Consider the following 13208-nt stretch of genomic DNA (forward strand, 5'->3'; position numbering starts at 1 on the left):
ACAGCTGACTAATACTCCATTGGATGTATATACCACATTTTGTTTACCCATTCATTGCTCGATGGATTTGAGGTTTCCAAATATTTTCTCCCATTGAGTAGGCTGCCTTTTCACTTTTTTGACAAAGATGCTTCCTTTGAAGCACAAAAGTATTTAATTTTAAGGAGGTCCCATTTATCTAATTTCTCTTTTGTTGCTTGTGCTTTGGGTGTAAAGTCTAAGAAAACATTGCCTACCACAATGCTTCCCTACATGCTCTTCTAGGAGTTTTACGGTCCTGGCCCTTAAACTTGGGTCTTTGATCCATTTTGAGTTACTTTTTGTATAAGGTGTGAGACGGGGTCCTCTGTCATTCATTTGCACATGGATATCCAGTTCTTCCAGCACCATTTGTGAAGAGACTGCTCCATTCCAACTGAGTGGATTTGACAGCCTTGTGAAAAATCAATTAACCATGTTAGTGAAGGTCTTTTTCTGAACTCTCAATTCAGTTTCACTGATCAATATGTTTATCTTTATGCCAGTACCAAGATGTTTTGACAACTGTAGATTTGTAATATGCCTTAAAGTCAGGAAATGGGAGTTCTCCAACTTTGTTCTTCTTTTTCCAAGATGCTTTTAGTTCCTTGGGGCCCTTTGCCCTTCCAAATAAATTTGAAGATTGGCTTTTCCATTTCTGCAAAGTAGGATGTAGAATTTTGATTGGGATTGCACTGAATTTGTAAATCAGGGTAGAACTGACATCTTAATAATATTGTCTTCCAATCCATGAACACAGAATGTTCTTCCATTTATTTAGGTCTTCTTTCATTTCTTTTAGCAATGCTTTGTAGTTTTCTGTGTATAAGACAATTACATCCTTGGTTAAATGGTTAAATTCTTTCCTAGATATTTGATTCTTTTAGTTGCTATTATAAATAGAATTTTTCCTTGATTTCATCTGGAGGTTGCTCATTACTTACTGGTATATAGAAACACTGCTGAATTTTTTGTGTGTGTGTGTGTTGATCTTATATCCCACCGTTTGGCTGAACTTGTTTATATGCTCTGGTAGCTTTGTTGTAGATTTTTCAGGACTTTCTTTATATAGGATCATGTCATCTGCAAATAAAAGTTTTACTTCCTTTTCAATCTGGATGCCTTTTATTTCTTTTTCTTGCCTAACTGCTCTAACTAGAACTTTTAGTATGATGTTAAATAACAGTGGTGACAGTGGGCATCCATGTCTTGTTACAGATCTTAGAGAGAAAGCTTTCAGTCTTTCACCCTTGAGTATGATATAAGCCATGGGATTTTCATATATACCCTTTATTATGTTGACAAAGTTTCCTTCTGTTCTTATCTTCTGAAGTGTTTTAGTCAAGAATGAATGCTGGATTTTGTCAGATGACTTTTCTCCATCAATTGAGATGATCATGTGGTTTTTCCCTTTTAATTTGTCAATGTGTTGTATTATATTAATTGATTTTCTTGTGTTGAGCTACCATCATATACACCGTTGTATACCCACTTGATCATGGTGTATAATTTTTTAAATGTGCTATTGAATTCAGTTGCAAATATTTTGTTGAGGATTTTTGCATTTATATTCATTAGAGACATTGGTCTATAATTTTCTTTTCTTGCTAATATCTTTATTTGACTTTGATATTAAGGTGATATTGGCTTCATAGAATGATTTAGGTAATTTTCCCAACTCTTCATTTTTTTGGAAGAATTTGAGCATTATTGGCAGTAACTCTTCCTGGTATGACTAGTAAAGCTCACCTGTGAAGCCATTTGATCCTGGACTTTTTATTCTTGGAAAGTTTTTGATGACTTACTCCATTTCATTACTTGTAATAGGTCTGTTGAGGGTTTTTATTTCTTTTAGACAGTGTCAGTTCATGTATTTCTAGGAATTTGTGCATTTAATCTAAATTGTTTGTAGTCACCTCTTCCAATCCTTTTTATTTCTGTGGATCAGTATTAATGCCCCCCCCCATTTATTATTTTATTTGCACCTTCTCTCTCTCTCTCTCTATTTTTTTTTTTGTCAATTTTATTGATAGTTTCAAAGAACAAACTTTTGGTTTTATTTTTCAAATTTTCAATTTCATTGATTTCTGCTCTAATCTTTGTTATTTCTTTCCTTCTGATTGCTTTGGTGTTAGTTTGTTCTTCTTTTTCTAGTTCCCTTAGGTATGTAGTTAGGTCTTTGATTTTAGCTTTCTCTTCTTTTTTTACTGTAGGCCTGTAGGGTTATAAAATTTCCCCTCACCACTGCCTTTGCTGCATCCTGACAGTTTTTGTTGAGTTGTGTTCTCATTGTCTTCATCTCAAGGTGTATACTGATTTCTCTTGTAATTTCTTCTTTGACCCACCAATTGTTTGGGTGTGTAATTGAATTTCCATATATTTGTGGATTTTCCAGTTCTCTGCCTGTTACTGATTTCCAACTTTGTTCATTATTATCAGGGAATTTGCACTCTCTTTAAATTTGAGACTTGTTTTGTTACCCAACATGTAGTCTATCCTGGAGAATGATCCATGAACACTTGAGAAAAACATATGTCCTGCTCTTTTGTATATGTCTGTTAGGCCTAGTTCATTTATATTACTCAGTTCTCTGTTTCCTCATTGATCCTCTGTCTAGATGGGCTATCTATTGATGAGAGTGGTGTATTAAAATCCCCCAACTATTGTAGAGTCATCTGTTTCTCCCTTCAGTGTTGCCAGAGTTGGCCTCATATATATTTGGGCACCCTCCTTAGGTACATAAATATTTATGATTGCTCTTTCTCCTTAGTGGATTGCCCTTTTATTCATATATACCCTCCTTCTTTGTCTAATAATATTGTTGCATTTAAAGTATATTTTGTTTGATATAGCATATCTACCCCAGGTGATGTCTGGTTACTGTTTGTGTGGACTATCTGTTCCAACTTTTCCCTTTCACCCTATTTGTGTCCTTGGGTTTAGGGTGAGTCTGTAAACGTAGGCATATAGCCAGATCATCCTGTTTTATCCATTCTGCCAATCTGTGTCTTTTGACTGGGAAGTTTAATCTGTCAACATTCAGTGATATTATTATAAAGGCAGTACTTACTTCAACCATTTTATCCTGTGGTTTTTATATGCCATATCTTATTTGACTCCCACCTCCTTTTAGTTTCCCTTACTGATAATCTCCATTTCTACACTATCCTCTAAACCTCTCTCTCCTATCTTTTCCTTTCAGCCTGCAAAAGTCCTTTTAGTATTTCTTATAAAGCAGGCATTTTGTTGACAAACTCTCTTAGTTTCTGTTTGTGAATATTTTAAACTCTCCCTCATTTTTGAAGGATAGATTTGCTGGATAAAGAATTTGGGGCTGGCAGTTTTTCTCTTTCAGCATCTCAAATATATCATGCTACTGCCATCTCACTTCCATGGTTTCTGATGAGAAATCAGTACTTATCCTTATTGTGTTTCCCTTGTGTGTGACAAATCACTTTTCTCTTGTTGCTTTCAGGTTTCTCTCATCTTTGGCATTTGACATTCTGGCATTTGACAAATAAATCATGATTTATTCTGTTTGGAGTATGTTGCTCTTCTTGAACATGTATATTTATATCCTTCATAAGTATTGGGAAATTTGGGGCCATTATTTCCTTAAATATTCTTTCTGCCCCTTCTCACTTCTTTTTCTGGAATACCCTATGACACATATGTTTGAGTGCTTTGTGCTGTCATTCACATCCCTGAGACCTTGCTCAATTTTTTTCCATTCTTTTCTGCATCTGTTCTTCTGTCTGTAAGATTTAAATGTCCTGATTTCTAGCTTTGGTGCTTTCTTCAAATCTGCTGTTAAATGCCTCTAGTATATTTTTAAACTCTTCTATTCTGTCTTTTGTTCCCATCATTTGTTTTGTTTCTTTTTTATATTCTCAAATTCTTCTTTGTAGTTACCCACTGTCTTCTTAATATCCTTTGTCTCTTTAGCCATATTTTCCTTCAACTCCTTGAATTGATTTAGGAGATCTGTTTGAACTTCTTCAATTAGTTCCAAACTCTGTGCTTTCTCTGAATTTTAATTTGTTCCTATCACTGGGGCGTATCTTCCTGCTTCTCAGTACGGCTTGTAATTTTTTCTGGTATCTAGGCATCTGATTTTCTTGATGAGTTTACTCTGGAGGTCAGTTTGCCTCTCCTGCCTAGTGTTTTCTTGTTGATTGGCTTTGCGCTGGATCTTTTTTGACACTTGGCTCAACTTATTTTCAACCTGCAGAATAGCTTGTGTTTAAGATTTTTCCAGCTCTTATTCATCTGATTCTTGTCCTGGATATATACACTACAATTTATGAGAGTGCACTATTTGTGCTATTGTTTTACCCCCAGAAGAAAGCTTCCTTTCCCCATTCCTTCTCCAGGAATGTTGATCTTTTCTGTTTGTTTTGATTTGCCTCTGTAGTTTTAAAATGCTCCTTTCCTTCTCTCTAGCTGCTCTCACCTGTAGGGCAGGTGAAAGGTAGGAGGGTCATCCCAGCAAGAACTTCCCCAAGTCAGTATTTCCCAACCACAGCAGGGCCAGGGGCCTATGGAGGGGGTATAGACTGGTTCCAAAGTGTTCTGGGGAGGAGACCCAGAAGGATGCTGAACTTCTCTGTGACAGTGTCTGGAAACTGTGCTTTCCTGGCCTTCCCAGCAGATGGCACGCTTCAGCAAACTGTTCCCTGAAGCCCCAAGAAGCACTGTGTCTCTAAATTGCCTCCACTTCTACCCCTGCAGGAGACGGGATTGGAACAGAGGCTGCTGGCTGCATTTTAGTCCTGGGCAGGTTGTAACTACAGCTGCCCTCAGAGCTGGACTCACCGATGTGAGTTCACTAAATAAAAGTCATGATCAGTATTGGGTCATTCCTAGCTCGCTTCACACACACCCCCTCCCCCACGCCAACTTCTTGGGAAAGATGATTTTTATTTCTAGCCAGGGATTGGATTCTGAGGCATCCTGTAGCAAGAGTAGGGAATGGGCACCAGCCTCCACAGCATGGAGAGCTCTACTACAGATCTTCATCAGTTTATCAGTCTCTTCCTTCCACTCTTCCCTGGGTGCTGTACATATTCTGGTCCCTGGAACCCCGAAAAGTTGTTTCAGACAGTTTCTGGCTGTTTACTAGCTGCTTTGGAGGACGAACTGATTCCTGGAGTTCCCTACTCTGCCATCTTGCAATCAGTTTCATAATAGTTTATCTATGGATCCCCAGACTTCACATACAGGAGCTCACTGCCAACTCACATTCAGCTTTTCATGAATGAAGGTAGACGTGAATGAGATATGTGTGGAGAAGGCTGAGCATCCTTCCCGTGAAGCTATTTTGAGCTGGAGAGTCTCCACACTTGATTTGAGAGAACTAAGTCCAAAACAATGTCTTGTTTCACTTTCTAATTCATCCTCCCAATTTTTGGAAACAAGATACCTTCAGACTTCTTCTACTTCTATGTTTTTCTGAACTTCCAAAATTTAGGTCCAGGATATGAGTGAAACATGGCCATACATTTTTCAACTTTCCCAAAGAGTCAGGCTGGACACTTGATTACGGGACCACAGGGCTACACTACAGGGATCAAGATTAGCAGGTAGCATTCTTCATTCTTGGACCTAAGTTATCATAGTAAAACTTCCCTATGACTAAGTTAGGAATTTAGCTTTTGTTTTAAGTTATCATAGCAAACAAGCCTTTTGCAAATTTCCCTATGACTAAGTTAGGAATTTAGCTTTTGCTTGGGCTTAAAATAATAAACCGCTTCTCTAGATAAGATTTCCCTTGGGATGAATTCTAAGAAATGACTCCAGTTAGACTACATGATTCAAGAGCGAACTCCACCAGAACCTTTTGGTTGGGGGTGAGGGAAGTCAGAAGGTAGAATTTAGGTAAGTCTACTGTTTCCAGTGTTCTTAACTGATGTGTTCTGTTATTTTGCTATTTGAAACCTGCCTTCTTCTCATTTCTGAGGAAGATGATTTGACTTGAAAAGATAAAAGGAACAGAAGCAAGTGCCAAAGTTGAAGCTTCAGTTTTTGGGCTTTGTGTTCATCAGGAATGGAACACCATAGACTTTGAAATGATACCATTGCTTTAAAGTAGCTAAAATGGTATTTTAAGGTTATTAGTTGAGCTGGGACTATTCCTTAATAACCCAGATAGCTTACAAAGGCCACTTAGAAAATTTGGACCCAGGGACTTGGTTGGATTTCTGTCAGAGGCTACTGACTTGTTAATTCATCTATCAACACATTTTTTATAGTATTTCCTAAAGCCTCTGGAAGACTCACTTTCAGTCACTTCATATGACAAGCTCATTTAACTCCAACCCCCCTCCTTTAGTGTTAGATAAGCTTCATGTTTTACCTCTTAATTATTCTCATGCCTTACATTAAACTCTAGACACAGCAAAGTTATGCCAATACATTTCACATAGGATTCCCCAAGTTCTTGTTTGGAACCTAAGACCCATAGCTCTGGTCCCTCATAAACTAGTATCACATGCTGAATTGACTTGCAGTCTAGCCATGTAACTATTTTTATCTCAATAGAAATACCTATTGTCTTCATTTCTTTAATGAATTTGAACCTCTTAAATTAGAATTTGTCTGTGGTGTGGCTGCTTATTTGTGGGGAACAAGGTAAAAGAACTAGAGGATTCAGACTGTTTGAAGGTTGGAAGTTGGACCCTGAATCTAAAAGGAACACACTAGAGACTGACATCCAAGGGAAGATGACAGAGAAAGCTTTATTTTTGTCCTGAAAAAGTATGACTTCAGGTTTTATTGCTGATTAACACTCTATTATTCCTGTTTTGGGGAAGCAGGGTGGGGGTGAAGAGATGGTATTGTTAAGCTTCCTGGAAGGTAATTTTGTATTATTTCAATTTAAAAAAATCAATAAATAGTCTTGTACCACAGCAGGGTCAAAGCACCAAACAAAATGACCTGCAGAGTTTAGATGTGATTGATGTTCACCTACTTACCAAATAGGCAAGTCAGCCACCCCATGTCAGCAGATGACATCTTGTTCAGGATGACAACTTGTTTGTTGAAAAAGGAAGAGGTACACAGCAGACAAGCCTACCTTAATTATTACAGCCTTTTCCTTCCATATGCTTGACCACCATCCTAAACACAAAAGTTCCTCACCTATCTTTTCACTGTAATTCACTGGACCGAAATCACAAGGGCACATCCACTGAACACAGCAGAAACAACTTCCCTCCTCATTTAGGATTATTGATCTACTTCCAACTGCCTTATAGTCCAAATTCAAGTGGAAGATGACTTATCCACCAACCCATTTAGCTACTCAAAAGAAGCTCTCTTCCCTTTTGCCACTGTACTGGTCATTTAATACTCAAGAGGAATTGCTGTACCTTTGCAGTGGACTCTTCACCTCATTTTGGACTCTGAGCATCTTTCTAGTATTTCAAGCCTTGTATCTTCCTTTGCTCCCTGGCATCCTGATACTTTAGAGAGAAGTCTGGCCAAACTGACGAAGAACTCACTAAACCCTTATGTTATTTTTTCCTTTTACCGATATTCCTTGTCTGTTCTTTATACGAAAAGCTTCAGAAATTGCTTACAGGAAGAATCCTAAGCCAGGCAGGCCAAAAACAGTATCTGAATTAGGAGCTATTACAACTATATTCTCCATGAACTCACATTTGAACAGTGGTTTTGAACCTTAGTTTATGTCAGAATCACATGAAGGATTTGTAAAAACAGATCCTTGGGTCCTGCCCCCAGAGTTTCTGATTCCATGGAGTCTAGGGTGGGGCCTGAGTATTTTCATTTCTAACAAATTCCCAAGTGATGCTGATGCTTCTGGTCCTGGGATTGCTGCCTTAGATTGTTTAAGAATGACACTACTCACTTCCCTTCCTGATAATATTCGTGGTAAGTCTGTCTAGAATTTTATGGGAAGTAAGTCCTTCTCATGCCTTACAAGGCACTTGTTATAGACTGATCTATAATGATATGACAAGAAAAAACAGGATATTTAAGTATGTAGAAGCAGGACTCATAGAAATCTTAGCACATGTTTCTGGATTATGAAACAAGACAATGAGAAAAGAAACTCACCTCTAAGCAAGAGGAGTTCTAGGTACAGAGTAAGCTAGCTGTAAGAAATATTTGGGGAGCAAGTGTTAAATGGTACCTTGTTCTTTAGCTCTCAGTTATAAGAGAAACTCACCCATTTATGGGCTTAGTCTACAACATCAAGATCTATAGCTCACAGATTTAGTTAGAACACTTGATGCTACTCAGGCTGTTTACAGGAGTTTATCCTAGACGAATAGGCACAAACCATGGTTAAGCTGCTTGGTTTAATTTTTTTAGCACTTGAAAAAAACGTACAGTAGTTTGAACACTCAGTCTTTGTAAACCTCCATTGAGGTCAAAGATTTCATTCATACGTACAAAATTAGTTTACAAATTTTTTGGCAATTTCATCTTAGTAACCCGTTTTATCCTATTGCCATTGTCCCACCATTGAAAAAGTTTACAATAATTTACATAGAAATATTTTCAAAGTGCTTAAGAATAGTGATTGTTCTCTGGGATATTTACAGGTGGCCTATACACTGTATGTACAGGTGGTATACACTATAGCACAAGTTTCATTGCTGGAATATGGCTTTCTAGGGAAAGTGCATATTTGGCCAGAGGTGGCAATACTGTATAGAAATTCAAGGGTTACAGATACTTGGTAACCACATCCAAAGCTGAAGTAGAATGTGGACAGGAATATTTACAAAAGTAATATAAAAACGGTCAAGTACACAAGCTTGATCCACGCAAAGATTTCTTGATGTTCTTCCAGACTGGAGGAAGAAAAAGACTTCAGCTGCTGGCGTGGTTACCCTTCCAAAGTGTGGATTTATTGACTTAGATCTCGAAGGTCGAGAAATCTCAGAAGTCAAGCCAGATCATCATCTGTGCTTACAATTGATATCTGTAGAAAAGAAGACGTATGGAATGAGCTTGATGAACACTCACTAGTGACAATTCCAGTTCCTAAAAAGTACCTTGTTTTTGAGTTGGCTTTCAAAGACCAAATGTGCTTGGAAGAGAAGTCAGAAACAAACAGAATTGGATTATATCACTCATGCATGCAAGTTGAGTTCAACGGTACCTATTTGCTAGAGTGAGGAAATAATGTGATTGATTCTGCCTGTTCTATTTAATGATCTTAAGACCCAAAGAAATATGTGAAAAGACAAAGGTATGCCATGAACTGGTCACTGTTCTACATTTCATCAGAGACCTTGAGAGTCAACACTCATTCTGCTTTGCCTGTTTCCAAAATGAAAGCCAAATATTCCATTTGGATTTCATAGGAAGAACAAGTGATCAATGATACTGGTGAAAGACAACCTAGCTGTAGATAAGATAGGATATACCTTCCTACATAACACATTTAGTAATTTAGGCTAAGTGAATCTTGCCTACTACACTGACTTTTAAGCCAATTCCTCTACATATGACATTCTAATTTACCTTTAAGTATCCAGTAAATAGCTGATTTAACAGTTCAGCAAGGAGCTACCTGGTTAATGCAAAGATTTACATATAGTTTCTATAACCAAAATATTCCAAATAGTATAATGATCAACTTAAGTTGACCTAACTTGCCATTTGGTATTGGTCAAATGCTTAGCAACAGACTGACTTACTTCCTGGATGAAGTTTTTGGTGACTTAATAACCCTAATGGCTCTTCGTAGCCCAGACAGCCCAGTTCAAGTTAGTGGTCTCCATTCCAGTCTCACCTCATTGTGTGAAAAGTCACAAAGTTGACTTACTGCTGGGTAAGTGTGTCCGACAGAAGCACTGTGTCTGCCAATGTCTATTGAGAGGTCCTCCTCAGTGGTCTTCAAGTACACAGGATTGTCAAAGTTCATGCTTTTCATGTTCTTGTGTTGCCAATTCCGCCACATCAAGTAGCCACCTACTGCTGCCATCGCCAAGAGCACTGAAACAAGTTAGAGGCGACTCAGCAAGGTCTAGTTTCAGAATAGAATCCATGATAACTGACATTAATAAAAGATTCATGTTTTATGAAGCTGGGATGACTAGAAGTTAGAATATATATGGGCCAGCATCTGCAAACATGTTCAGACCAGTGGTTAAATATTATCCTATGGACTACTGCTGGACCAGCCACTTTCACCCAGGTCAAGTGCACATAGCTGGGCCCCACCCTGGCCTACTAAAGTAGAACTGCAGAACCTTCTGGAGAGCACTTCAGGTGATCCTGGTGTGTTAGCTAAGTTTTTAGTAATTTAGGACAAAGAGACCATTACAGTAAATTACCTTTGAATTCACATGTCCAATAACAGGTTAAGGAATTCTTTTCCCTGGGTTTGAGAATTCTTAACTATTTTTACTTTATCTTCAACTCTTCAAGAAAACCTGTAAGCATTTGTATCTACTCTGTATGAAGCCTTACATATATTTCAAAGGAGAACAAAACAGTACTCTGTACTTAAGGGATTTATTATAAAAGGGGATAAGCCAGGCTAAAACTTCAAAGTAGAAAGCCGTAATCACCTTTCACATAATAACTGAACATTTATAACAGCCAGTCCCTGTGCCAAAGATGCCAGTGAAAAGAAAGGGACAGGCTCTTTCCCAGTGTCCCACATGGAGAAGGGGGAAATGTCATGTAGAGTCACAAGTGCTATGAGAGCACAAAGGGCCATGAGAACATTCAGAAGGGTATATCATTTGGTATTTAAGAAGTTGACAGGATCCAGATGTGTGGGGAATCCTACTTACAGAGAGGAAGGATGGCCCAGGCAGCAGATGTCCCTTTTGGAGGAACACTGACTTCCGATACTGCCGCGGTCACATTGATCTCTATGGGGGAATAAAAGGAATCAGTTTAGAATGATCTGAATTCAGACTTAGATATGCAGGTAGAGTTGCATCAACTTTATGTCTATTATCGATGTTTAGTATCTACTATAATTGTATGCCAGGAGCACCTCTAGCCTAGAAGTATTTGAGAGTCATGTGCTATAAATAGCCATTTCCCTAACAGTTCTTGAACAGAAACCCTAATCAATCAGTCAGGCTAGGATTTGTAGGTTCTAAGTCTTTGGAGCTTAAATATGTGTTACCATTCATGGGCAGAACTAGTAGTTAAAAGCTGCATTAATTTAAGCGATAGATACAAAAAGTGTGGCTGTTAGTTGAGATTAACAGTTTGCAGTACTGAACCCAATACCTCCAGGAACTAGTCCACTAGCTGGTGATATTTCTGTTGTGTTGGTATCTTTTGTCTCCCTGTAAGTCACAGTAGTTGAAGCACCTGAATTATAAAAACCAAGAACCTGGTTAATAAGGTTCCAGAGTGGCTAGCTGTTGAGTCCAGACAAGCCATGCAATAGGAGGTTCTTTCAACACCATTTGAAACAGACAAGTCACTGCTGAACTAAAATGCATGGCTGATATGTTACAATTGAGAGAAGCGGCAGTCTTCACGCAAAAACAGAAGGCAAGATACTTGAGACTTGAGTCAGCTTTTGAAATTGGGCAATTCACAAAGATGCAGAGACACTCTTAATGACCCCTCTAAACAATGACCAAGGCTCTTGGAAGTTAACAAGAAATGCTCTGAAAAACAGATTAAATTAATGGGCATACCACTTTTAACTACTGCCAGACAGTCTTGCAACTATTTTCTCAGTAAACTAAGCCAGTCCTTGAAGTGAGGCAGCATTAAGCTAATAAAAACCTCCAGTAGGAGTTCTGTGCTCACAACATGTGAGTTTAATTTGCCACTTAATCTAAAGCTAAGATCAGGAGACTAAAATGCAAGTTTGGTTTAACTGTGAGTTTAAGACTCACAGAAGACCTACCAACCCATTGCCTTCCTTTAAGCATAATTCATTCCTCCCACTTTCAAGAAAATGTAAGACATGTTTAATTATCCGCCATTTGGCTAGCTGGGGACAGTTATGGGACTAACTGGTACAAATTAGTAAGCAGCTGGTTAACACTTTAGTTACCTATAAACTCAACTAATGTTGAAATGAGTTAAAAGTCAGTTTTAGGTAATGACATGAGCACCTGGCATGCAACTATAATAGATATGTTCTCAAATCTAATTCTAAGAGTTAGTTAAAATGGAATTCTTTCAAACCAGACTAGTGCATTGTTGCATTGCCCGCTTTATGCCCTGCTTATGGTTGAAAAGCAAAAAGCCTTACTTTGGCACTCCCGGCCATTTTGCTTTAGATTATACCCATTGGGACAGGAACAGGTATATTTTGGAGAGTGATCGTTAATCTGCGGAGCTGGCAGGCATAGATAGTCACATCCTCCATTCTCCATGTCTTCTTCACACCAATTTTTACCTAGTCATCCAAAAACAAGCAAAAAAAAAGTCCTTTAAATAGGTAGGTATTTTAGTGCTTAGTATACACAAAACCCTGTCCTGGATGCTGGAGTCCTTCTCTTTGAGAAGCCTGAAATTCTCTGCTTCATCTATCCAAGGTTTAAACTATCACCAATGAGGAATAAGCATAGGCTATAGGCAGTTTACTGTAAGAACACCACTGAACCAAACAGACTTCTTGGAGGTAGAATCCAAGTTGTCTTAAACAGATGGGTGGGGGAAGGGAGGTGATAAACTAAGACGAGTACTTACTAATTGGTCCAGGGCTTAGAGTGAAGGCTCAGAGAAAGGAGACCAAGCATGTTCTCCTGGCTTTGTCTTGTTCCCACAAAGTAGAAGGGAGCCCAGGTGCAGGGAGCTTTGAGGGAGTTAATTAGATAGTACCAGCCAAGTGTTTTGAGCAGGAGACTGATATGACCAGAAGTGTTTTGAGGATCTACACCATCCTACATAAGATACATAGTGATGGTGAAGGTAGGGAAAGTTGGTGGCACAAAAGCTACTTTGGTGGTTACTGCAATAGTCTTAGTAAGTGGGAATGAGGACCAAAGGGATATGGAAGACAGTGTATGGCACTGAGGGTTGGGAGAAAGAGGCGTGCTAAAGTTTTGAAGCCATTTTACTAGGAACCCAGAAATAGAATATACCAGAAACCATGTTTGAGAGGGGTTATAAAAGGGCAAAGTTCCATTTAGAGAGAGTTGAGTTTCTAAAGAGCTACTGACACCCTACAGGTCTGAGTCCTGCTGCTGCCCTTAAAGTAGCCATTGAGGATGTGCTCTTCCACC

At 38.5% G+C, this 13208-nt stretch overlaps 1 protein-coding gene across 2 annotated transcripts in view; it reads right to left on the reverse strand.

The window, feature by feature from the left end:
- Positions 1 to 6736: 6736 nt before the first annotated feature.
- Positions 6737 to 13208, reverse strand: part of VLDLR (very low density lipoprotein receptor) — a 33297-nt gene continuing 26825 nt past the window's right edge. The window contains exons 15-19 of one of the 2 annotated variants that reach the window (XM_077148313.1): positions 12233 to 12379; positions 11248 to 11331; positions 10797 to 10877; positions 9821 to 9990; positions 6737 to 8971 (exon numbers count right to left, since the gene is read on the reverse strand). In XM_077148313.1, coding sequence (XP_077004428.1) covers positions 8936 to 8971; positions 9821 to 9990; positions 10797 to 10877; positions 11248 to 11331; positions 12233 to 12379 — 518 coding nt within the window. In that variant the 3' untranslated portion in view covers positions 6737 to 8935. The remainder of the gene's footprint in view (positions 8972 to 9820; positions 9991 to 10796; positions 10878 to 11247; positions 11332 to 12232; positions 12380 to 13208) is intronic. The other variant, XM_077148314.1, reaches the window with a different exon arrangement.

Source organism: Tamandua tetradactyla, chromosome 2, assembly GCF_023851605.1.
Source record: "Tamandua tetradactyla isolate mTamTet1 chromosome 2, mTamTet1.pri, whole genome shotgun sequence".
Classification (NCBI taxonomy): domain Eukaryota; kingdom Metazoa; phylum Chordata; class Mammalia; order Pilosa; family Myrmecophagidae; genus Tamandua; species Tamandua tetradactyla.